General features: G+C 44.3%; 1 protein-coding gene across 1 annotated transcript in view; it reads left to right on the forward strand.

The window, feature by feature from the left end:
- LOC136427091 (deleted in lung and esophageal cancer protein 1-like) overlaps nt 1–21228 on the forward strand; it is a 48890-nt gene extending 27662 nt beyond the window's left edge. The window contains exons 21-41 of the mRNA XM_066415811.1: nt 154–315; nt 582–644; nt 1150–1292; nt 1728–1881; nt 2200–2310; nt 2775–2902; nt 9450–9647; nt 9887–9959; nt 10206–10361; nt 11041–11346; nt 11496–11819; nt 12398–12568; nt 13150–13341; nt 13896–14261; nt 14417–14620; nt 14703–15437; nt 15593–15796; nt 15879–16565; nt 17112–17265; nt 18869–18983; nt 19532–21228. Coding sequence (XP_066271908.1) covers nt 154–315; nt 582–644; nt 1150–1292; nt 1728–1881; nt 2200–2310; nt 2775–2902; nt 9450–9647; nt 9887–9959; nt 10206–10361; nt 11041–11346; nt 11496–11819; nt 12398–12568; nt 13150–13341; nt 13896–14261; nt 14417–14620; nt 14703–15437; nt 15593–15796; nt 15879–16565; nt 17112–17265; nt 18869–18983; nt 19532–19655 — 4770 coding nt within the window. The 3' untranslated portion in view covers nt 19656–21228. The remainder of the gene's footprint in view (nt 1–153; nt 316–581; nt 645–1149; nt 1293–1727; nt 1882–2199; nt 2311–2774; nt 2903–9449; nt 9648–9886; nt 9960–10205; nt 10362–11040; nt 11347–11495; nt 11820–12397; nt 12569–13149; nt 13342–13895; nt 14262–14416; nt 14621–14702; nt 15438–15592; nt 15797–15878; nt 16566–17111; nt 17266–18868; nt 18984–19531) is intronic.
- Nucleotides 21229–22346: the final 1118 nt, after the last annotated feature.

Raw genomic sequence — 22346 nt, forward strand, 5'->3', positions numbered from 1 at the left:
CCATTCCCTTTTGTAGCTTGTGCTTGCTGTGCAAACCCTTATCAGCTGTGCAGCTGTGTAATACAAGCACACATATCAGAGGATGCAATTTTGTTTTATCTGGACAAGAGCGTGTTCAGTATCCAGAGGATTTGATTATTTTGGTTTGTCCAGGGTCCTGAGGTGATCATCGAGACGCCGTCGCTGGACTTCGGGCTGGCGCAGCCGGGCGACGTGGTGGTTCGCGAGATCCACGTGCGGAACACGTGCCAGATCCGGGCCAAGTGGTCGCTGCAGGAGAGCGCTGCCTTCCTGGAGGCAGAGGACGGCACTGTGGTACGTTAAAGTTGCTTTTTTTAGCGACGCCCAAGGGTATAGTATTGTGTGCAGTTTGCAAGAATTCTAGGAAATGTGTATGAATGTGTCCACAGGATTTTCAGTCCACTGGATGATAACTCAAGAATGCCTGGACGGATTATCTTCATATTTGGTAGGTGGATAGATCTCTGGGGGTCAAGGGGCTCAGGTAGGTAGGCAGGTCTTTGTGAGACATCAAAATGATTAGATTTTAGGCCCCCTGGCGACTTTCTTTGGTACTGTAGATCCGTGCCAAGTGGTCGCTGCAGGAGAGCGCCGCCTTCCTGGAGGCAGAGGACGGCTCCGTGGTACGGCGCTTTGTTTCTATCATGTTTACCTTCATGGAAGGCTAACATATTGTTTTAGCTACTTTTCTCTTCTTCTTCTCTGTTGCCATGGTTACTGATAAAGAAACACACACCTTGTGGTGTTTGGTTACACTATGTAGCAAGAGCTGAAGGGCAGATCACCATACGTATGAATGTGTTTGAGTGGGAGTAAGCAGATCAGTAGTTTGCTCGGACCATACACATTTTAGGTATTTGCATGCAACTGTTACCTTTCTAGTTTATTGATTGTTTACTTTAGACTGATATCCACACTTAAAATCAACATATAAATGTGGCTACAGATACATGAAATACATGCACAGTTGTTGGAGGATGAATGTTTGAGGATGAAAGTTTGGCGAAACAAGTGGGAACTTGACATACACATGTACAATGTACATTTTAAGCCTTAGAATAGACCATCTCTTGCCTGTATAGTAAGTCTGCTTCGGTGTCTGACAGTTCTGTGCACCTGTGCCCCCAGCTCCCTAGCGAGTTTGAGCTGACCCCGTCCTCGGGTGAACTCCCGCCCCTCGGCTCACTGGCCGTCCGGGCGGTCTTCAAACCGGCGCGGTGTCGAAGCGTGCGCACGGTATTCGTCCTGATGGTGCCCAATGGGCCAGACAGGTGAGCTGTTACCATGGTAACGGACGATGTTGGTGAAGAACATATTTTTCAATTCTTTGGCATCTCCAATAAAACTTTTTTACATTTTCTGGCACAACTACATTTTTATTGATATGCTGATTGGTCAATCAGTTTGCCAGATTGTAACCCTTGTGCGATAACAGAAGTGTGCACATGAAGTGATGACAGTGTTTGTACACATAAAGTGATGACAGTGTTTGTACACATAAAGTGATGACAGTCTTTTACACATAAAGTGATGACAGATTGCACATAGGAGTAATGACTTGCAGTAATCCACGAGAGTTAAGAAAAAAACACCTCATATGACGACTAATAAATATGTATATTGAATGATGACAGAATGATGTACACATAAAGTGATGATCATGTTGGTACACATGAAGTGATGACTGTCCTGACCCCCCCCCCCAGCCATGTAGGGGCCCAAGTTGAAGTTCAGACCCCGCAGGTGTGCCTGATGTCGTGCCAGCTGGTCATCGAGGAGATCTACACGGACGTGCCGGTGCGGCGGGAGATCACGCTGCTCAACCAGACACTGCTGGAGACGGACTTCACATGGGGACAGGTGGGGAGCTTGTTACTCACTCACTCTCACTCTGTGTGTGTGCGTGTGTGTATGTGTGTGTGTGCGCGTGTGCGTGCGTGTGTGCGTGCGTGTGTGCACTGTTCCGTAAAAGAGACATCGTGCCAAAAACTTTCTGCAACTTATGAACCACAAACAAACCACCGAGTCGTATGTCCTATCTGCTTGACGTTGTTGAAAACGGACCATCAGTAAACATGCTCACCAAGTCATGTGTTCTATCGGCATAACATGCATCTCAGAAGTAGTGGAGAGGGGAACATCAGTAAACATGTCAATCTTTTATTCACCTTCCTCCAGCCTGAAGGCCCCCATGCCGAGCGGTGCAGCGTGGAGTTCGGGACCCCCAGCGGACATCTCGGGCCTCGCGAGAAGGTCAACATCACAGTCACCTTCACTGGACACACTCAGGTAACCATAGCGACCAAGAAAGTTGTTCAAAATATTCAATGTTATCGTTGAAGATTAATGATCAGTTAAAAAGTGGATGATTGTATTAGAATTTTTCATTTGGTAACATGTGAACATATCATATCATCAGCTTTTAATTTTTTACAAACCTAATAGACAATTTGACTTGTGGCAACAGGAGGCAGAAAGAAGCCCTGTAGGACTACTTCTGGGATAATCTTTATAATTTTTGATAGTTACACGACTCCTGAACAATCATGTACTTCAGATGTGATGTTTTCTTTTTCCTGCCTTTCATCACTGTTCACAAATTAGAAGGATGACAAGACTGATGCAGCGGTCAATATGTTTCGTTTTACAAAAAGATAATTCAACCACTTAAAAATGTGATATAATTGCAATTTTCTTGGTGGTAGTTGACATGTGAAGATTACAGTATTTTCGGTGCTTTGATTGTGATCCAGGGTGAGATCTCTGAGGTTCGGATCCCGTGCCGGATCCAGGGCATGGTGGATCCCGTGTACCTGACCGTCTTCTGCCAGGTTCGAGGGCTGACGGTGTCTTACAACGTCTCCAAGGAACCAGAACTAGAGTGAGTAACCTTCTTCTTATTATTATCATAAGACAAACTCGTAGGGTTAACACTTAAGATGAAGCATAGCCCCTTTTTAGTAACAGTTACTGGTAGTGCAATGTGGCTTCACTACACCTCGCTTTTAATACCAAGAACAACGGATCACCCATATCTTTCTGGATAAGTGTGTTGGGTTCTTTTATGTGCAGAGGTTTGACGCTTAAGGTTTATTCATGACATGTAAATTGATTGTTTAAGAAATTTTTTTCAAGGACACAAGTTGTATATTTTTGCTTGTGGACAGAACAGTACAACTCAACATCAACTTTTATTTGACTCAGCAGATTCATTTCTACAGTTAGTATTTATTCAAAGTCATATCTAACTTCTAAGGTGACATGGATTTTAAACAATCAATGCATCAACCTATTCCACAAAATTGATGCGAACAATTTACAGTGCAGTGTTTATATTCATTTGTGATTAAAGGCCCAGTCAGACAACATATACAACTCATTTTTATTATTTACACCACAGAGAAACCATTGATAACAATAGTGTAACTTACAGTCCAGCTTTGTCCTACATTGTTATCCCTACTCCGGGTGCAGATTCAGCATTTTGTTTCTGCAGTTTGTTTAGTGCAGTTCTGGGTTTGTTGACTTCAGTCTATTTCCACCAGGGCAAGGTCTTTGGTTTGTCGTCCTCCTCGCGATGTTTCTGGCTCTGCCATTCCGTGGGCATCATGGATGATGTAGTGTTGGTTTCCCACAGAAGGCTCTGGAGCCCAGAGACTCGCTGTGGTTTGTCCCTCTCCATGTGCAGAACCTTCCTGTAGATTTGGGGCATCTCCTGTTCCAGCTTGGTCTTCCTGTGGGTTCACACGGTTTCCCCGTATCATGGTCACAAGTGTCTGATGGATGCCTGTCAGTTTTTGCCAGATTGCATTCCTTAAGTCTGCTGTCCGGATGAGTGTTGCCACTGGGTTAATTACTGAGTTCAGAGAAAGGCCTGCAAATATTACCGGACCTCTGTTACTAATGCAGATATCTGGGAGAACTTTGCACACTGCCGCCATCAGGAGGGGTAACAGCCAGAAGGCAAAAGACACTACTACATGAATCATAACAGTCCTCGCCTTGTACACCTTTTGTTCATATTTTCTCTGTGCCTCCTCTTGTGCAGCATTGTTAGGCTGATCACCCCCTTCCAAGTTCTCTACAGGACCATTTTCTCCTGGTGCCCCCAGGGGGACCCCTGCCTGCTCAAGCCTTCTCTTTTCTCGTTTTCTGATCAGTACATACACACTTATATTTGTGAACATCATGACTATGCACATCATGAACAGTAAGGATGCACCAATGATGACAAAGGCCAGGGGGTAGTATGAAATGCAGATACTGGTGGTCAGAGTCTGCATGTGGATACAGTTCCAGCCCATACTGGGTGAGAAGGCAAGCAAGGAGAAAACAATCCATGAAACAGTCATAGCTACAACTGCACACAGTTTGGCACTGTCAGCATGGATGTGGGAGTATATAGGATGCTTAACAGCAACATAGGTGCTAACAGACAATAGAGATAAGGCTGATGCTGAAGTCATCTGAGCAAATATGATGAAGTTTAGATAGTTTAGTATAAAGTCATACATTACATTGTGTCCTACTGCGTGGCCTACTGTGCGATACAAAAGTCCAATGCCTGCAAAAACGTCCGTCATTGCCAGATTTGCCAGGTAGATGTAGATGGGTCTGTGGAGTTGTCTTGTTCCGATGATTCCTAAGAGCACGACAGCATTACTGATGATGATGAGAAGTCCCATCAGCCAGAAGACAACTTGAGTCACAGTTCCAAGTCTTGAACCATCCTCGTACACGGAACAGGCTTCGTTGGCTTGCGGGATGGATGCCGTATTGTTCCGTAGATGCCACTTGTAGCAGTTCAATAAGTTTGTAAACTCAGGAGCAGATGTCCCCTCAGTGGGCATCCATGGGTCGGAGCTGATGTTGAACATGGTGGAGCTGATTCTGGTCGTCTGCGGTCTGAGGCGGGTTGTGCGATTCTCGAGCTGCAGACGACGGTCTGAGTTTGCGGCTGGAGTAGTAGGCAAGAGCGATGATGCGGCTGCACCTGAACGCGACGGGTCTGATTCTGTGTGAGACCGCAGCACGTCACAACAGCGGTCGCTCTGAGAGACTTGCGTAGCCTGTTACCATGGGCAACACAATATGCTGATTCTTTTATATTGTTGACGTGAGCAATGCTGTATGTTTGAAAAGATTTCAATGCTTCCAACATAATGGGTTGTTACCGTGGGTAAGATAGCGTGTGTCGTGACGTGAATAAGAAATACTCTGAGAGCAGTGTGAAAAGACATAATTATGCTGATATTCTTGCAGATAAAATGATAATCATGGTATTTGTTAGCAGTAGTCCTTGGGAACAGTGAAAAATGTCATCCATGACTAGTTCCCTCAGTTTAGTAATGACAATTGTAAATTCTGCTTTTCAAGGAACAGTAGCAGTCATTAGTTTAAATTCCAGCTGCCCAGAGATGTCCTGCATTGAAGTTTCAATGAAAAGCAAGTAGATGAGTTTGATATAAGCTTTGCGAGAAGAACAGCAAAATCATTCTGCCATTCAAAGAACACTCAGGTACTAAGTGTACATGTGTAACAGTCCAACAGTATTTATTCAAAGTTATGTCTAAGGTGACATGGATTTTAAACAAGTGATGTGTCTATCTTATTCCACAAAATTGGTGCAAACAATTTACAGTGCAGTGTTTTATAGTCATTTGTGACCAAAGGCCTGGTAAGACAACGTCTAGAACTCATTTTTCATTAGTTACACCACAGATTAACCATGAAATAACTAACTACAGTAGTTTACAGTACTTGCCAATGTTGTCCCTACTGGTGCAGATTTGTTTCTACAGTTTGTTCAGCGGTTATGAATCAGTTCAATTCAGTCTATTTCCACAATGGCAACGTCTTCGGTTTGTCCCTCTCCATGTGCAGGACCTTCCTGTAGATTTTGGGCATCACCTGTTCCAGCTTGGTCTTCCTCCGGGTTCACACGGTTCCCCCGTATCATGGTGACGAGTGTCTGATGGATGCCTGTCAGTTTTTGCCAGATTGCATTCCTTAAGTCTGCTGTGCGGATGAGTGTTGCCACTGGGTTAATTAGTGAGTTCAGAGAAACGCCTGCAAATATTGCCGGACCCCAGTTACCGGGGCAGATACCTGGGAGAACTTTGCATACTGCCACCATCAGCAGGGGTAACAGCCAGAAGGCAAAAGATACTACTACATGAATCATCACAGTCCTGGCCTTGTACACCCTTTCTTCATATTTCCTCTGTGCCTCCTCTTGTGCAGCATTGTTTGGCTGATCACCCCCCTCCCTGTTCTGTACGGGACCATTTTCTCCTGGTGCCCCCAGGGGGACCCCTGCCTGCTCAAGCCTTCTCTTTTCTCGTTTTCTGATCACTACATACACGCTTATATTTGTGAACATTATGACTATGCACATCATGACAAGTAAGGATGCACCAATGATGACAAAGGCCAGGGGGTAGTATGAAAAGCAGATACCTGTGGTCAGGGTCTGCATATGGATGCAGTTCCAGCCCATACTGGGCAAGAAGGAAAACAAGGAGAAAACAATCCATGAAACAGTCATAGCTACAACTGCACGCAGTTTGGCACTGTGAGCATGTATGTGAAAGTATATAGGATGCTTTACAGCAACATAGGTGCTAACAGACAATAGAGATAGAGCTGATGCTGAAGTCATCTGAGCAAATATGATGAAGTTTAGATAGTTTAGTATAAAGTCATACATTACATTGTGTCCTACCGCATGGCCTACTGTGCGATACAAAAGTCCAATGCCTGCAAAAACATCCGTCATTGCCAGATTTGCCAGGTAGATGTAGATGGGTCTGTGGAGTTGTCTTGTTCCAATGATTCCTAAGAGCACGACAGCATTACTGATGATGATGAGAAGTCCCATCAGCCAGAAGACAACTTGTGTCTCTGTTCCCAGTCTTGAACCATCCTCGTACATGGAACAGGCTTCGTTGGCTTGTGTGATGGATGCAGTGTTGTTCCGTAGATGCCACTTGTAGCAGTTCAATAAGTTTGTAAACTCAGGAGCAGATGTCTCCTCAGTGGGCGTCCATGGGTCGGAGCTGTTGTTGAACATGGTGGAGCTGATTCTGGTCGTCTGCGGTCTGAGGCAGGGTGTGAGATTCCCGAGCTGTAGACGACTCTGATGCGATTTGCAGCTGGAGTAGAAGGCAAGAGCGATGATGCGGCTGCACCTGATCGCGATGGGTCTGATTCTGTGTGAGACCGCAGCGCGTCACAACTGTGGTTGGCTGTTACCACGGGCAACACAACATGCTGATTCCTTTATATATTGTTGACGTGAGCAATGCTGTATGTCTCTGGGAACAGTGAAAAATGTCATCCAAGAATAGTTCCCTCAGTTTAGTAACGACAATTGTAATTCTACTATTCAGAGAGCAGTAACAGTCATTAGTTTGAATTCCAGCTGCCCAGAGATGTGCTGCATTGAAGTTTCAATGAAAGCCAAGCAGATGAGTTTGCTACAGGCTTTGGGAGAAGATTTTTTTTGTCATGCGTAAAATAGATCTTTGTTGTAATAACAAATATAATTCTGCTATTCAAAGAACAGTAACAGAAATTAGTTTGAATTCCAGCTCCTAGGAGTTGTCCAGCATCATAGAAGGTAATCCTTTGTTGGTAACAGAAATAGCACTCTATTCCAAGAACTGCTCTATTTGGCTCATCAGTTTGAACTGCAGCCTCTCCAAGATGTCCATGTCACGGCTCTGAAGTGTCAATTAAAGGCAAACCAGGGCTCAAAATACTGGGTGCATGTGCACCTGTGTGCACCCAAAATTGGAGCTGTGCAACTAATTTTTGACTGCTGGTTCACCTAGATATTTTTGTACTCTATAGGGTAGAGGTTCTCTTGTACACTATTTAGTCTAGTATACAGAATATTCTTGTAAGTATCAGAAAAAGCAATATAACGTTTTTTTTGTACTTAATTGATGTATTGCTTACTAATAGTTGAAATTATTGAGAGGCAGTAGCGCTAAACTTATGTTTTGCTGACATTCAATTTTATTTTATGTGGTGCACCCAAATTTCTTTCTGTGCACCTAATTTTGTTGGTTGGGTGCACCAGTGCACCTATTTCCAAAAAAAGAATTTCGAGCCCTGCATGCAAACTGATAAGTTTACTAGAAGCTTAACATCAAGTCTTTTTCTCCTGTTTTCATCATGTGCCCTTCCTGAAATCCATAACGTTTGATGTCAGTCTGTGGTTATTACAATTGCAAATGTCCTTTTCTCCTGTTTTATCACGATGATCATGATTGTGCCCTTTCTAAAATCCATGAGGTTTGATTGTCAGTAACAAATTATGCCCTGTGCCTATCAAAGACTGCAAAACACACAACAACGGTGGGCTGTTACCACGGGCAACACGATTTGTTTATTTTTGAAATGAATACTGATGAATGCTATGTTGTATGTCTTGAAAATATTTCTATTCTCCTAACATAAAGGTTCGTTACCATGGATCCCACTACAAATTTAATGAGTAGAGGAGGAAAGTATGATAGCGTGTGTTGATTGGCTATTATACTCTCGAAGCAGGGTGAAAAGACATCATGATTACCTTGTGATGTCCAATGAAATAGAAGGATAATTGTGATATCTGTTGTTACTGTGTAGTAGTATCCTTGGGAACAGGGAAAAATGTCTCAGAGAGTCTCCATTTTCAGCTTCATCAGGTTGGTCACAGCAGTAACACTCTGTTATGCAAATAACTACCTTAAGTTTATTAGTTTGAACTGAAGCCTCTCAGAGATGTCAATGACCCTGCAGTAAAGTTTTTGTGAAAGGCGAACAGATGAGTTTGTGAGAAGAAGCCCCTAAAATTGTCCTGTGTTATCATGATGTGTGCTTGAAAATATGTTGCAGCTATTCCTTGGTGAGTTACTCTTTAGCTAAGCTTATAATTGAAAGCATGATGTCTTGTTACTATTGATCCAGTCATTGAGTCTAAGAATCAAGTTTACTGTGACCATTTTTGTCAAGCCCCTTGATTGTCATATGTAGACAGGTTTGACTCACAGTACATAATGTACATGTATATATGAATGGCATTGATGATATTTATTTTATTTGTGTTTTATTTGCAAATTCTTGCCCGAGGGCTAATTGCAACATGAAACAATGCATAGAAATGGTATACTGTACAGATAGTGCGAATTAGCAAATGGCTATTCTAAGAACTACTACAGAATACAATATATCCCAGAGGCCCCTTCTTTTATCTCCATGTACACAATGAATAGTTTTGTTTCTAGTGTCATAGTCGTAGAGATTGTTGTCTTTAGAGATTTGTTACATTTTCCAAAAGATTGTAGTTATAGTGTCTCTCCATCATGTAAATGCAGCAAAACTTCCCACCAACAAGCTTGTGGACATTTTAGTTTGAATTTTTTTCCTTTCTGTTACAGGAGTGAAGACTCGAACAGTGACTTGGTCCTGGACTTTGGTCAGGACGTTCAGATCCACAGCAACCCTCGACGCTTCCTGCACATCACCAACCACACCGCCATCATGGCACCCTTCTCCATCCAGGTCGACTACTTCCACGCACGGCCCCCCTCCCCACCCAGCCAGAAGGCAGGCATCTTCCACCCGGTCACCAAAGGGTAGGTGGTCCATGTGTGTGTGAGTGTGGGCATGCGTGTGTGTGCGTGTGTGTGTGTGTGTGTGTGTGAATAAACACGATAACTTGAGAATGCCTGGATGCTATGTATTGTCTTCATATTCATTAGGTCTTGGTTAGACCTCAAAATGATTTAGATTTTGGGCTCCCTAGCGACTTTCTATGGTACTGCAGCGGAAAGTCTGGTTTTGATATCTGGTTCTGTTTGTTTTTGACCCCCAGCTCCAGACGGCAGCTGCTTGGCCGCACGCCGAACATCGCGGACCCGCTGAGCAAGACCCCGGGCAGGTCACAGGTGGGTGTTCTGTCGGTGTCTTAAGTTATACTAAAGCCCATATGGGCTGGGCACTTGAAGTCGCAACACAGTCATGTAAATAAAATGTTCATTCATTCGTTCATTCATTCTTCATTCACATTCATTCATTCACATTGAATTTCATTGAATTTCATTCCTTAACTCATTCATTCCTCATTCACATTCACATCTATTCCCATTCATTCATTCTTTCATTCATTCCTTCTTTCATTCCTTCGTTTGCAGGTGGACTTCTCTCAGGCCCTGCTGCGGGACGGGAAGGGCGCCGCGTTCCTTGTGCACCCGGCCGCCGGCGTGCTCATGCCGTTCCACACCGTTACCGTGGAGATCACCTCCTACAGCGACATCTGGGGAGAGTACCGCGACCAGCTCATCTGCAAGGTCAGAACATCAGCTGATTTACTTCCGATTGATTTATTGATCAATCAGGGCTCGAAATTCATCTTTGGGAATAGGTGCACTGGTGCACCCAACTAAAAAAATTGGGTGCACAGAAAGAATTTTGGGTGCACCACATAAAATAAAGTTGAATGTTCTTCAGAACATAATTACAAAGTTTAACGCTGCTGCCTCTCTTAAGAACTTCAATCTGTAATTCTATAGCTAACTTTAAAATTTCAAACAAATAATACATTAAATGAAGTACAGCAAAAAGTTATCATGCTGTTTTTTATACTTACATTTCAAGAATATTCTGTATACTAGTGTACAATAGTACCTTAACCCTATAGGCTACAAAAATATATAGGTGCACCAGTGCACCCACAGTCAAAAATTAGGTGCACAGCTCCAATTTTGGGTGCACTGGGTGCACATGCACCCACTATTTCGAGCCCTGTCAATTGATTAATTGATTGATTGATTGGGTAGTTCCTAGATTGATTGATGAAGTGAGCCCTAGACTGTGTACATTGATAACATTAAAGATGAAATAGAGGTACAAAATCAAGATAATTGAAACAGAAACAGGTTGAATTATATCAAATACCCAATTATGGTATAACATGCTAGAGTTGATTGTCTAGGTGAGGTACAATGTGTTATGGGTGTTCATGTCCAGGTGAAAGACCTTGCGCCAGTGTCCATCCCCGTACGCATGACCGTCGTCGGCTGCCCGCTCAACTTCCAGATGACGGCGGCGTTCCGCGACCAGCAGCCGGTTGTTCGGTACGGCACTCACGTGTCCGGCGTGGCGCCGATCACGCGGAACATGCGCGTCAACAACCCCTGTCCGTACGACATCCGCGTGGACTGGCAGTCCTTCAACTACCGTAAGGAGGATGCCCAGCTGCTGGACCTGATGGTGAGCTACGGGCAGGCCTTCCCGCAGAGAGACAGGAATGGCCAGGAGATCGTGCCACCCGAGGTTTGTTTGTTTTTAATCCAAATTAAGACTTTAACTTGCTCATATTTCTATTCTTTGAATAGAACCGAACATTTCTTTTCCTGCCCTCAAAAAAACTTTGTGTGACCTTATCAAAATTGACCTGTGTGACCTTGTGCAATGTCTTGCAGGTGAAGGAGTCTCCAAGGAGGCCGTTTGAGACGCCGGACACCCTGGGCACCACACCTGCACTGGGGGAAGTAGTAGAGGAAGAGCCAACAGACTCCCCACAGGAGGAGGCGCCAGAGAGAGGGAAGGTCGTCTTGGTTAACCTACGACCTCACGAGGGTCAGAGGGCTAACCAGCCATATGACATCACACCAAAGCAGCTGGTGATTCCGGCCCGTAGCCATGGCAACATCAGGGTGACCTTCACGCCGCTGCATAACCAGGATGTGGAGACGGGGATTGACTGTAACGCCTTCGCTCTGGGCTTCATGAGCCTGGACAGCAAGGTGGGGACCTCTGCATTTCTGAATTCATATTTCTAATATTAAGTAGGATAATTTCAAAGCATACTTAATTATAAAAACATTCCCAAAAATGATTTCATCAGGTTGGTAGAACATAGGTTATTGGAGATTTCTTTTTAAACAACCGGAGATTTATTTTTACACAACCTGTAAGTCTGCTGACGTTTCGGTGTCTCTCAGACACCTTCCTCAGAGCTCCTGAATGGAGTACTGTATTTTGCCCTCTAATATTGTGGATGATAATTTCATAACATACTTCACCAGTGTTGTTGTAACCAACATAGATAAGCTTCCATTGGAATTTTTAAACCACCGTGTAACTCATTCTGTCCTGCCGTAGATGTTCATGCCAATTGAATTACTTTCAACGTTACAACGATTTTAAAGAAAGAGGCTAGTAATGTTGTGTTATTCAGCCTGGGAAAAATTTTGTGTCTGAAATGATTCATTTTCATTTTTCAAAAAAAACAAAACAAGCCGTGCATTTCTCTGATCTTCACTATGAGTCCTCACTATCATATAATGATAACATGTGCTCCCATGATGCTCTCTGTCTGCAGGTGGCACTGAGCGTGCCCGGGAAGGTGTCGCGAGTTCAGGGGTATCACATGACGCCCCTACGTCTGGAGATGACCTCTCACGTCAAACCTGCACAGCTGACCTTGGAACCTGCTGACGAGGAGGGGATGGTGTACTACACCGCAGCCAGCGACCTCATGCAGCAAGGACAGGTCAGGCCAAGGGTCAGGGCAACAGGGGTCAGGGCAAGGGTTAGGGGTCAGGGCAAGGGTCAGGTTTAGGGTAAGGGGGAGATGGTGTACTACACCGCAGCCAGCGACCTCATGCAGCAAGGACAGGTCAGGCCAAGGGTCAGGGCAAGGGTTAGGGGCCAGGGCAAGGGTCAGGCTTAGGGTAAGGGGGAGATGGTGTACTACACGGCAGCCAGCAACCTCATGCAGCAAGGACAGGTCAGGGCAAGGGTCAGGGCAAGGGTCAGGGCAACAGTTAGGGGTCAGGGCAAGGGTCAGGTTTAGGGTAAGGGTTAGAGGTTGGTTGGGTTTAGGTGTTAGGGTTAGGGTTAGAGTTAGAGTTAGATTTTCGTATGTATCTTGTAAGTTCGTTAGAAACTAATCATGAGTGTTGATAGATCGTATTGAATTCCTCTCATGTACTCTAGGATAAGAAAAATTTCAACATATTGATTCTAAATTGGTAATAGAAGCTTCTTATGTTGGCTTTTCTTTGTGGAGATAATAGTTTTTGGCTGAATTGTTTTTCATCAAGCTTACTGTGACTCTTCTTCCATCAACAGCTGTTGTCCGAGTTCCTGAAGACGACGTCATGCACGGTGACGAACAAGACGGAGACGCCGCTCCAGTTCCGCCTGGTCACGACCCCGCCCTTCCTGCTGCTGGGGGTCGAGGTCGCAGGGGTCAAGGGTCGGGACTTCGCTCGGACACAGGCCAGCGGCTACTACACACTCAACCCCAGGCAGAACATGAAGGTATGATCATCTCTTCTACCTTAAATTCATTGCCGGTTATCTCTTATCTCTAACTTTAACCTTTTACGCTGTGGTGTTGGGGTGGTGCAACAGTTAGAGCATTGGATTCATACCCAATAGGTTTGATGCTGCCCTACCCTGGCGTTGTGTGCCCTTGGGAAAGGCACTTTACACCACCTTCCCTGGCGGTGGAGTGACGTTCACTGACTCCAAGAGCCTTCTTCGGCTTATCTGCCAAAAACACACACGGATTTGGTGCGACAACATCTGAACTTTTGCAACAAAAGCCATGAATTTCTTTCATCCTTACCTTTGACCTCACTTGCAGGTCATTAGTTTTACCTTTGCCCTTTGTTGCGGGTCATCATTTGATCTTTGACCTTTGCTGTCGCAGGTGAGCATCGCGTTCCGGGTGAGCATGGACCTGGTGCAGCTGGTGGACAAGCTGTTGGGCTGATCTTAATCTTAACCTTTGACCTCATTTGCAGGTCATTAGTTTTACCTTTGACCTTTGTTGGGGGTCATCATTTGATCTTTGACCTTTGCTATCGCAGGTGAGCATCGCGTTCCGGGTGAGCATGGACCTGGTGCAGCTGGTGGACAAGCTGGCAGGCTGGCGGGAGGGCGACAAGATGTGGCTGAGTCGGCACGGCGGCGAGCGCAGGCTGCACTTCACGCAGAACATGGTCATCCAGTTCAACAACGGGACAGCTCAGGTTAGTGTCACGCAGAACATGGTCATCCAGTTCAACAACGGGACAGCTCAGGTTAGTGTTACACAGAACATGGTCATCCAGTTCAACAACGGGACAGCTCAGGTTAGTGTCACACAGAACATGGTCATCCAGTTCAACAACGGCACAACTCAGGTAAGCCTTACACAGAACATGGTCATCCAGTTCAACAACGGGACAGCTCAGGTAAGCCTTACACAGAACATGGTCATCCAGTTCAACAACGGCACAACTCAAGGTTAGTGTCACACAGAACATGGTCATCCAGTTAAACAACGGCACAACTCAGGTAAGCCTTACACAGAACATGGTCATCCAGTTCAACAACGGCACAACTCAAGGTTAGTGTCACACAGAACATGGTCATCCAGTTCAACAACGGCACAACTCAGGTTAGTGTTACACAGAGCATGGTCATCCAGTTCAACAACGGCACAACTCAGGTTAGTGTTACACAGAGCATGGTCATCCAGTTCAACAACGGCACAACTCAGGTTAGTGTTACACAGAGCATGGTCATCCAGTTCAACAACGGCACAACTCAGGTCAGTGTCACACAGAACATGGTCATCCAGTTCAACAACGGGACAACTCAAGGTTAGTGTCACACAGAACATGGTCATCCAGTTCAACAACGGCAAAACTCAGGTTAGTGTTACACAGAACATGGTCATCCAGTTCAACAATGGCACAACTCAGGTAAGCCTTACACAGAACATGGTCATCCAGTTCAACAACGGCACAACTCAGGTTAGTGTTACACAGAACATGGTCATCCAGTTCAACAACGGCACAACTCAGGTTAGTGCTACACAGAACATGGTCATCCAGTTCAACAACGGGACAGCTCAGGTTAGTGCTACACAGAACATGGTCATCCAGTTCAACAACGGGACAGCTCAGGTTAGTGTTACACAGAACATGGTCATCCAGTTCAACAACGGGACAACTCAGGTTATTGTTACACAGAGCATGGTCATCCAGTTCAACAACGGCACAACTCAGGTTAGTGCTACACAGAACATGGTCATCCAGTTCAACAACGGCACAACTCAGGTTAGTGTTACACAGAGCATGGTCATCCAGTTCAACAACGGGACAACTCAGGTTAGTGTTACACAGAACATGGTCATCCAGTTTAACAACGGCACAGCTCAGGTCAGTGTCACACAGAACATGGTCATCCAGTTCAACAACGGGACAGCTCAGGTTAGTGTCACACAGAGCATGGTCATCCAGTTCAACAACGGGACAGCTCAGGTTAGTGTCACACAGAACATGGTCATCCAGTTCAACAACGGCACAACTCAGGTAAGCCTTACACAGAACATGGTCATCCAGTTCAACAACGGGACAGCTCAGGTAAGCCTTACACAGAACATGGTCATCCAGTTCAACAACGGCACAACTCAAGGTTAGTGTCACACAGAACATGGTCATCCAGTTAAACAACGGCACAACTCAGGTAAGCCTTACACAGAACATGGTCATCCAGTTCAACAACGGCACAACTCAAGGTTAGTGTCACACAGAACATGGTCATCCAGTTCAACAACGGCACAACTCAGGTTAGTGTTACACAGAGCATGGTCATCCAGTTCAACAACGGCACAACTCAGGTTAGTGTTACACAGAGCATGGTCATCCAGTTCAACAACGGCACAACTCAGGTTAGTGTTACACAGAGCATGGTCATCCAGTTCAACAACGGCACAACTCAGGTCAGTGTCACACAGAACATGGTCATCCAGTTCAACAACGGGACAACTCAAGGTTAGTGTCACACAGAACATGGTCATCCAGTTCAACAACGGCAAAACTCAGGTTAGTGTTACACAGAACATGGTCATCCAGTTCAACAATGGCACAACTCAGGTAAGCCTTACACAGAACATGGTCATCCAGTTCAACAACGGCACAACTCAGGTTAGTGTTACACAGAACATGGTCATCCAGTTCAACAACGGCACAACTCAGGTTAGTGCTACACAGAACATGGTCATCCAGTTCAACAACGGCACAACTCAGGTCAGTGTCACACAGAACATGGTCATCCAGTTCAACAACGGCACAACTCAGGTTAGTGCTACACAGAACATGGTCATCCAGTTCAACAACGGGACAGCTCAGGTTAGTGCTACACAGAACATGGTCATCCAGTTCAACAACGGGACAGCTCAGGTTAGTGTTACACAGAACATGGTCATCCAGTTCAACAACGGGACAACTCAGGTTATTGTTACACAGAGCATGGTCATCCAGTTCAACAACGGCACAACTCAGGTTAGTGCTACACAGAACATGGTCATCCTGGAGTTCAACAACGGCACAACTCAGGTTAGTGTTACACAGAGCATGGTCATCCAGTTCAACAACGGGACAACTCAGGTTAGTGTTACACAGAACATGGTCATCCAGTTCAACAACGGCACAGCTCAGGTCAGTGTCACACAGAACATGGTCATCCAGTTCAACAACGGGACAGCTCAGGTTAGTGTCACACAGAGCATGGTCATCCAGTTCAACAACGGGACAGCTCAGGTTAGTGTTACACAGAACATGGTCATCCAGTTCAACAACGGGACAACTCAGGTCAGTTTTGGTATTAGAAATCGGATCCTATTTGACCAGCATATAGCTTAGATGCACACTGAAAGTTGTGATTTTTGTCATCAGACTATCAGTAGCTAATAAGTAAACTTAATGTTTGAACATGTTTTGATCAGGAGTTTAATTAAAGTTAAATGACAATTGTGTTGAAGGTTAGATTTTGTCTCACACTATATGTGTCTCTCCGTAGCATCTGCCCCTGCTACCCATTCAGAGATGCCATTTGAGAAGTCACCAAGAATATTTCATAGTCTTTTATACTCTTAATGCTTTAGGATGTTAAATTTAAACCCTGCCTCAGCAATTTTAGCTATAGATACTATGCTGAAGATTGTCATCAGACTATCCGTAGTGATAAGGTTTTGAGTCAGATCTAGTTGAATGACCTTTGAGTTCAAGGTTAACACGTTACGCGTCTCTCCACAGAACCTGCCCCTGCGGGCAAGCCTGGTCGTCCCCTCCATCAGCCTGTCCGCAGAGACGGTGGACTTCGGGGTGTGCATGGTGGAGCAGGAACGGGAGATGGACATCCTCATCGCCAACCCCACCGCCTCCGACTGCTACTGGACCGCAACCATCGGTAGGTTTCTTCTTGCCATCATTATATACAATACAGCTGGTATAACCGCCTGTTGGCGTAACACACCAACCCAACCGCCTCCGACTGCTACTGGACCGCAACCATCGGTAGGTTTCTTCTTGCCATCATTATATACAATATAGCTGGTATAACCGCCTGTTGGCGTAACACACCAACCCAACCGCCTCCGACTGCTACTGGACCGCAACCATCGGTAGGTTTCTTCTTGCCATCATTATATACAATACAGCTGGTATAACCGCCTGTTGGCGTAACACACCAACCCAACCGCCTCCGACTGCTACTGGACCGCAACCATCGGTAGGTTTCTTCTTGCCATCATTATATACAATACAGCTGGTATAACCGCCTGTTGGCGTAACACACCAACCCAACCCCTCCGACTGCTACTGGACCGCAACCATCGGTAGGTTTCTTCTTGCCATCATTATATACAATATAGCTGGTATAACCGCCCTTCGGCGTAACACACCAACCCAACCGCCTCCGACTGCTACTGGTCAGAACAGCAACCATTGGTAGGTTTCTTCTTGCCATCATTATATACAATATAGCTGGTATAACCGCCTTTTGGAGTAACACACCAACCCAACCGCCTCCGACTGCTACTGGACAGCTACCATCGGTAGGTTTCTTCTTGCCATCATTCTATATCTGTAACTTATAACCGCCTGTATCTTATAACACACCAGCTTCTGTATCTGTATAGCCGGCATAATCGCCCCTCAATGTATGGGTTGGTACTGCAGCTTTGTCAAGTTTTTTCTTATAGTCATTTTAGTTACAGTATTACTGCTACAGGTTTTATTCTATATCAATGGCCAGGTGGTCCTTATGTAGAGGTGGTCACTAGTACAGGTTTGACTGTATATCAATGGCCAGGTGGTCCTTATGTAGAGGTGATCACTAGTACATGTTTGATTCTATATCAATGGCCAGGTGGTCCTTATGTAGAGGTGGTCACTAGTACAGGTTTGACTGTATATCAATGGCCAGGTGGCCCTTACGTTAAGGTGGTCACTAGTACAGGTTTGACTGTATATCAATGGCCAGGTGGCCCTTACGTAAAGGTGGTCACTAGTACAGGTTTGACTATATATCAATGGCCAGGTGGTCCTTATGTAGAGGTGATCACTAGTACATGTTTAATTCTATATCAATGGCCAGGTGGTCCTTATGTAGAGGTGGTCACTAGTACAGGTTTGACTGTATATCAATGGTCAGGTGGTCCTTATGTAAAGGTGGTCACTAGTACAGGTTTGACTGTATATCAATGGCCAGGTGGCCCTTACGTAAAGGTGGTCACTAGTACAGGTTTGACTATATATCAATGGCTAGGTGGTCCTTATGTAGAGGTGGTCACTAGTACAGGTTTGACTGTATATCAATGGCCAGGTGGCCCTTACGTAAAGGTGGTCACTAGTACAGGTTTGACTGTATCGAAGTTGTGTCAGTTGAGATTCAATGTTCAACATGTATTCAAAAATTCGACTTAACACTATATTCAATGTGACCAACTTTGCCATTGTCTGAAGATGTCGTTCCTGTCTGTAACCTGACTTTTCTTTCCTTTGTCCTTTAGAAAGCAGGGATAAAGACCAGGCCTTCCAGGTGACTCCGGCTAGTGGGATGCTGCAGGGAGCGCTCTCTCACATCGCACAGAACAAGGCGCTGCTCAAACTCAACTTCTCTGCACGGTAAGTTTCTCTCGGACTCTCCATCTCTCTCTCTATCTCCATCACACACTCTCACACACACACACTCTCACTCACACACACACACACACATACGCACACACACACACACTCTCACACAGATACCCTCACATTGCACAGAACAAGGCGCTGCTCAAACTCAATTTCTCTGCACGGTAAGTCTCTCTCTCTCTCTCTCTCTATCTCTCTCTATCGCTATCTCTCTCTCTCTATCTCTCTCTGTCACACACACACACACACTCTCTCACACACACTCACACACACATACACTCTCTCACACACTGACACAGACACACACACACACACACACATACACACACACACACACACTCTCACATGGCACAGGGCGCTGCTCAAACTCAACTTCTCAGCGCGATGCATCTCTCTTTCTCCCTCTTTCTCTCTCTTTCTCACACATTGCTCTCTCTCTCTCTCCCTCCATCCATTTGTTTTGACATTCAATGATCGTCAGATGTTAATCATATTTAGGTGTTATCTGTTTGCTTACATGAATGTTTGTGTTTTTACAGACACAGCAAGGCCTTCGAGTGTGTCATCGTCTTCCAAGGGGTGCTGGGAGAGGAGGTCAGAAGGTTACAGGTCAAAGGCCAAGGGTCATATGACGGCAGACACGAAGCCATCATGGATGTTTGAATGCTCTGCAACCTTAAACTTGTACAGTTTTGTTAATCATGGATTCCATTGTTTTGTTTTTTTCTTTTTGTGGGGGGATAGTTAAGAAGAGTCATTAAGATTTCTTACGATTTATACAAGGAGAAGTGCATTGCTTTAATACATGTATATAGCAGTGAGTATTGGTTAACTAGGCAGCATATAATCAAGTTTTGGCAAGATTTCCAACTCATTATTGTTTACAAAAAGCAGATAAAGAAGTACCAAATTAACTTCGGCTGGGGTTTTTTGCTGCTTGAATCTCAAATGTTCCAGTTTGCTGTCACAGACCAGTACAGATCATATGGATAGAAGCAAGATGCAGAACTCTCTTGAATATTATAAGACAAATTGTGAGAGATAAGATAAATTGTGAGAGAGCAAAGTTTGTATGACATGATGTTTTTGTGGGGATGAACAGTTCCCAACTATCCTTCTATACTCTGGGCTATAGTATTTTATTGGAACTGTTTATGAAATGAATTTTGTTTCATGCATCATCAGAAAAAGCAGATTTGTATAGAAAATGTTGTACATACTCATTACTTCTGAATCATTATTATTGTCCCGGCTGTAACAATATAGACCTGTTTGAGAATTTGTTACCTAGGTCGCAGTTTACATTTATTAAACTTTGCTGTGGGGCCTGTCAGTTTTGGCATCTGAGTCTCTATGGAAAATGCTTCCTGCATCTGTTCTTTTACAGCGTGCTTGTTTTAGGGGAGAGTAACCCTGCCTTTATTTATTTAGATTTACCACATTTTGTGGAAGGATTGACATAACAGGTGACTATCACCTATTCAAGATGTCAACCCAGACCAGACTGTAAGGTTTGGACCATCGCACACCGGGGCATGCCCCTACTCTTTTCGAAAGGTGTGGTGGGTTCTTTAACGTGCGCGGGGTGTGGCTCTCCCCAACCACAGGACCTCAATTTAAAGTCCTATCCGAGGGACGTCCCTAACCTTAGATGAGCTAGGTACTCATTTACACCTGAGTGAAGTGAGGAAATTCGTGTTAAGTGCCTTTCCCAAGGGCACAACATCGGGGCTCAAGTTCGGACATGTCTCTGGGCACAACCCGGGATCAATCCCGGGTCCCATTGTTTGACAGCCTCGCGCTCTACCACTTGTGCCACACGACGCCACATGTGCTTGTTTTAGGAGAGAGTAACCCTGAATTTGGAGTTAAAGGTTGGAAGCTCAAATTCCGGACGGTGTGGCTCAATCAACTTTCGCACTACTGGATGGAATGGGTTACATTCATCCGGAGGAGATATGTTTGGGGAGAGTCACACTACAAGCATATGAAAGAACCCACCACACCTATGGACAAGAGCTGGGGTCCATCCCGGTGTGAGTGGATCAATTCTGACAGTCTTACGCATTTATCTGTTATGTAACTTGGATTCCTATCAAATATGTGAAAGTCAATTAGACCAGATTCTAGGCAGGCAGTTTTTATCATGATACCATGTAATACTTTATTTCATCTCTACCATCATTACATTCCTCTTGCAGTTATCCTCTTGGAATAAAATCTTCATTTGTCTCAACATGCGGGCATTTGTCAGTTATTTTCCTTACGTAATTGTCACTTGATTTCTCAACATGCATGCATTTGGCAGTTTAACCCTTTTGGTACAAAATTTTCAATTGATTTCTCAATCTGCACGTATTTGGCTGTCAGCTTATGGTATAGAATTTCCAATTGATATCTCAACATGATAATCATTACATTCGGCCTTTTGGTACATGATTCTTAATCAATCATTCATCCATTTTGAGGAAACAAACTATGACAAAGATGACACATATTACATCTTCTTTGTTTGCCTTTAAGTTGATACATTGTTCCTGGTAAGATGTTCTCAGTGATCAGTGTGAAAATGGAAACTTTTCCAACTACCACTACTTTATCCATACGTGGTGTGCATATAGACTCCAGTGGATTCCATATAGATAGATAAAACCAAGCATTAATAAGCACTACAGCAGGCACGTTCTGAAATCACAACAGAAAAATGACACTGCATGAAAAGAACATTTTCTTCAAATTGTTACTTCTATCTCTAAACTCTTATTCAGTTTCCTTATCCGTCCTTTCCAACAACTGGTATTATCCATTACTGATGTACATAAATACTCCTCGAGCTTTACTGGATTCCATATACATGAAGATAAATATATCAATCCTATGATTATCCATAAGTACTATTATTATAATACTGCTTACAAATTCTAAAATATATATAACAGAACAATGGCATTAAACGATTTATTTAGAAATTAAGATTTAGAAAACATTTCTGTCTCCAAAAATTAATATTCCGTTCTTTAGCAAGTCCTTACAATGTCAGACCTGTGTGTTTGTACAGTCTGGCCTGCACTCTTCATTGCCTTTGTTCTTGGTTTGTTCTCTTTAAACATTATTCCAAAAGCATTACGAGTTCTGTGACTATGATCACCAGATACAGAGACAATGGTAACGCGCCTGGTATTCAAAGTGTGAAGATAGAAACCTTAAAAGCTCGACCCATACAAGAACAAACTCTTAGGAAACAAAGTACAACTTGTTAAAGCGAAAGCAAACGCCTTCTTTGTTCACATGATTATATTGTTCCTGGTAGAATAGTCTCAGTGATCAGTGTGAAAAAATCTAAATCTAAAATAA

Source organism: Branchiostoma lanceolatum, chromosome 1, assembly GCF_035083965.1.
Source record: "Branchiostoma lanceolatum isolate klBraLanc5 chromosome 1, klBraLanc5.hap2, whole genome shotgun sequence".
NCBI classification, from domain to species: domain Eukaryota; kingdom Metazoa; phylum Chordata; class Leptocardii; order Amphioxiformes; family Branchiostomatidae; genus Branchiostoma; species Branchiostoma lanceolatum.